Consider the following 4,331-nt stretch of genomic DNA (forward strand, 5'->3'; position numbering starts at 1 on the left):
TTTGTCTAATTTAATGGTTAAATTAACTAACTTTGTGTTTTTTTGTTTTTGTTTTTATTTTTGTAAAGCAAAACAAACATATATGTAGATAGAAATGGAACACATCTTGGGTCCAAATACAAAAAAGTTGTATACCGTCAATATGATGATAACACATTCACAAATAAAACAAAAAGAAATGAAGACAAAAAACATCTGGATATACTAGGTATTGATATGCCATAAGATTAGTTTTTTGGTTTTTCTTCTTGTCATCAGCTAGTACGTATTGTTGTATATATGAAGGACATTGTCACCTTCCACCTTGGCAGAGGAAAGTGCCTATAATTCTAATTTGTTTGTTAATAGGCATTTTTACTGGGGAAAAAAATGGTTCAGGTATTATTTACCCAAAAATAGAGACTATAGAAAATTAATGTGCTCAGTTTCAGATTATCTGGCTTCTGGCCTTCAGAATTCAAGAATTCTAGATCCAGAACGGACTTCAGAAGTAGCATTTAAGGATAATTTCAATAAAGTTAAAACAAAGGCCAGGAAACACTAGTACAGCGAGGAGAGGAACTCTGTTTAAATTTAAGTGTCTTCCCTCATTTTCCACCCACAAGTGAGGGAAAGTACAACCCTTTTTTTCACCCCTGATAGACAGATCAGCTGGGAAACCTGAGTCCCACCCAGGTACACACATGTGACATTTTCATATGCCCAACTCCTATTTGAGTACTGATCTCTATGTGTATATTAGAGGTCATTTTCTGGTGTGGGACCCTGAAAAGATGGATTTACATGTAAGAGGAGGAACTTTCAGTCTTCTTGGCTCCTCATCAGCCTCCAGAGCTTGTCCCTGTGTGAGCCCTGGAGGGAGGTCTGTGCTGTCCACTCCTGCTGCTTTTGAGTGGGTCCCTATCTTTAGTAACCGCAGGGTGTTTGTTTTCTCCTAGATTCTGCTGAATGCACTAAGATAAATAACACAACATGACCCTCTAGAGTCTATTAGTATTTATACAAAAAGGAAAACACTTTATGGAAAAGGAAAAATAAGTGTATTGCTTGGAAAGGTGGAATTCATGGGAGGCAAACAAGCCTGTCTTTAACTGGCATTTGGCACCCACTGGGCATCTTCAGGGCTCTGATTTCAGTAATTATAGCACAAGTTTGAGGAGAGTTCTTGCTGCTTATTTCATCTCAACTCTATTTCAGAATTTCTAGGGCCACCAATTTAACACATTGCCACACTAGAAAAAAAATTTTTTCCCCTGGAGCCATGGTGTTTTACTAAAACAAAACAACCCCTTCTAATTTGTAATTTGTAATTTTTTATTGTTTTCTGTGCATTCTGAGTTATATGCAATGCAATCCACATTTTTAGAATTAAATCATCAATATTAATTGTAATGTAAGAACATCAGCAAGTAAGATTTTCACAAACCAACTGCAGGGTTTTGCTTTATGAGGCCCCAAGTTCAAAACTAGCATGTGTTAAATACAACTCACATGGCACTCAGTGTGTTAATCTGCTTCCAAACAGAAAAAGGATTTAAAATAAATTTTATACCTGCAGTTCTTGGCCTGAGATGGAAGGGAAGAAGAGTAAAATGAAGGGGTCTTCGGCCTGTGAGAGAGAAAAATCACCCTGGGTCAATAAAAGGCCTCGCAGCTCCTCACAATCCTCCACAAAGGAAAAGGGGCAAGAGAATATAACGCTTAAAAGACGAGGTTGCTCAGGAAAGAAAACAAAGAGTTCCATTTCAAAATCGTATAGTTTCCTAAGCATTAACTGATGCTCATTAAAGCAAGTTTTCTAGAGAAGGAACTTATAAAAATTCTAGATGATTTAAGTTTTTCAGGCAAAAATCATGTTTCATAAATCAGCAATGATCTACTTGTTAAATGTTTTTGTTTTCTTTGGTTTCATGTTATTAATAAGTAAAAGGATAAGAATAAGGCACTATGTAAATACTTAAGAGGACAAAAGACTCATAGTTTAAAATAAATAATAATTACTCATGTATTTTCCTTTTTATACTCCGTAGGTCCCTTAATATTTGTCAACCCTGGCCAAAAACTTCGAATTATCTTTAAAAATAAAGCCCCAAGACTATATTCTATTCATGCTCATGGAGTGAAAATGAACAATTCCACTGTTGTTCCCACTCAGCCAGGTAACTGCTTTGGGAGGGAAAAAGAAAAATCTCCAAAGCTTTTTTGGAAGTCTACGGGGCTTTTCTTCTTTCTTAACTATAGGTGCAGTTCCAGATGAGAGACACCAGTGAACTCATGAGAAGGGCCTGGAGAAAGTGTTTGGGGGGGTTGCTTTTGCAGGTTGGGGCACCATGGGCAAAACTGTGAAGCGACTGTTTGGTCTTCAGGACCCACATCCCTAGCATATACAGTTTCTCCTCTAGGGTCATCCTCCCTGCTGTCTCTGTGCTATGTTCAATCTCAACTCAAATGCTGCAGTGGGAGTTGAGTACAAGATACTCAAGGAGGGTTGTTATACTCAAGAGGAAGTGATGAACCCCACATGGTAACATTTCTACAGCATCACCACTCTACAACAAGCCATTCAGCATACTCAACTCAGAAGAAAATTTAACACTTTTGTATGAAAACGCCCAGTAAACAGACTGTGAAATGAAGATTTCTATGCCAGTAGTACTCCTAGGATCAATGATTATGGAAAGAAAAAGAAGTAGGATTGGGAAGGGGGCAAGGTTGAGTGGAGATGCATCCTCAACAGAAGTCACAGCCAACCCTACGAGAAGTCCTGAAGACAGGGTGAGCCTCGGCTGTTCTGAGCCCGAGTGAGCGAGCTGGGCCTTTATGCCCCCACACCAGTCATTGGATGCAGGCTCGAGAGAGGTAGCTCTCTTTAGCCAAGGCTGTCTCTGAGGACGCTGACTCTTGCTGGAGCAACAAGTCCTTTATTCTTGAAGAGGGACCCAAGAAGGGCATCAGAATGTCCACATAGTTGCCCACCAAATCAAGTAGCTTTGGAAATTAAGAGTGTCAATGACAGCCAAATTCAGAAAAGAAAGATTTGTGAAACAGAAGGACTGGAGATAGACTTTGGTGGTGGGTGAAATATTCCTTTTTATTTTTGAAAACAGACAGTCCTATGATGGTATCAACATGAATCTCCTATCAAGGGAGTTTGCAAGTCAGCCCTCTGTTCTGATTAGTCAGGAAAGAATCATATTACATGCGTTCCATAAACTCTTCTGAGTACAACATCTGCTATATGCTAGGCACTGTGCGGTGTGTTGAAAGGTGAGGGTTACCTTGGTGAGGGTACCAAGTAGATTGTTAAAAATTTGGAAGAGGGGAAGGCTGGGGTTGGTTAGTGGAGGAGAAAGACTATGTCACAGGAGCCTGAAAAAATTAACCCAAGCCTTGGGAAATGTAGGATTATGGTGGTGGGGAGAGGGGAATAAAAGAACTTTACTGGAGAATACACAATTAAGATTCAATAGTAGGGGGAGGCAAGGGCAACATACATAACCTAAACATCTGTACCCCCATAATATGCTAAAATAAAAAAAAGAAAAGGGAAAAAAAAAGATTCAATAGGACTAATGCAAACAGCCCTGGGGGCAGGGAGGAGATGCCTGTGATCCACAAATCGGAATGTTGGGAGCTAGGATTCAAGGCTGTGTGACATTGACTAATTACCACATTGACTAAGATCACAAAGCAAAAGTGAAACTAGAAATGAAAGCTAGGACTATGATGCCTGATATTTCCATAGTTTTTTACTCGTTATCTGGTTCTCCATAAAGAAGTCTGATTTAAAAGGCTCTATTTAAATACACTTCATTTGCCTATTTTAGGAGAGATTCAAACATATATCTGGGAGATCCCTGAAAGAACTGGTCCTACCTCAAAAAACTTTGAGTGCATACCTTGGTTTTATTACTCAGCTGTGTCCTTGATTAAGGTAAATCAAATCAAAGTTTTTATCCTATCTCCTCCTAGAAATTATAATGAAAAGAAGGTGTTTACCATTGTTTTTAAAAAATCTTAGTTCTATGTAAACTTTCTATTAAGTAAACTAAATACTGCTCAGCTTTTATTCCTACATGGGCTTGCATTTTTCAAAAGCAAAATAAAGTATTGCATTATGATTACTTAGGTTTATGACACTTTATAAAATCTCACTGTAAATTGAAAAATATAATTTAACTATACAAATAATATACTACTATACTTTATTCCATTGAATGGGATTTGGATTACAGAAAACAAAGTACTGTGGAGAGTGTAAAAATTCTGTACATAAATGAGAAATAAATATATACATATCATGTGGAAATATAGATATATATATATATATA

General features: G+C 37.7%; 1 protein-coding gene across 1 annotated transcript in view; it reads left to right on the top strand.

Moving 5' to 3' along the window:
• Positions 1 to 4,331, top strand: part of LOC105809113 (ceruloplasmin-like) — an 89,705-nt gene that overhangs the window by 72,015 nt on the left and 13,359 nt on the right. The window contains 3 exon segments of the mRNA XM_012642858.1: positions 69 to 208; positions 2,031 to 2,159; positions 3,828 to 3,934. Coding sequence (XP_012498312.1) covers positions 69 to 208; positions 2,031 to 2,159; positions 3,828 to 3,934 — 376 coding nt within the window.

Source organism: Propithecus coquereli, unplaced genomic scaffold (assembly GCF_000956105.1).
Source record: "Propithecus coquereli isolate 6110/MARCELLA unplaced genomic scaffold, Pcoq_1.0 Scaffold19, whole genome shotgun sequence".
Lineage (NCBI taxonomy): Eukaryota > Metazoa > Chordata > Mammalia > Primates > Indriidae > Propithecus > Propithecus coquereli.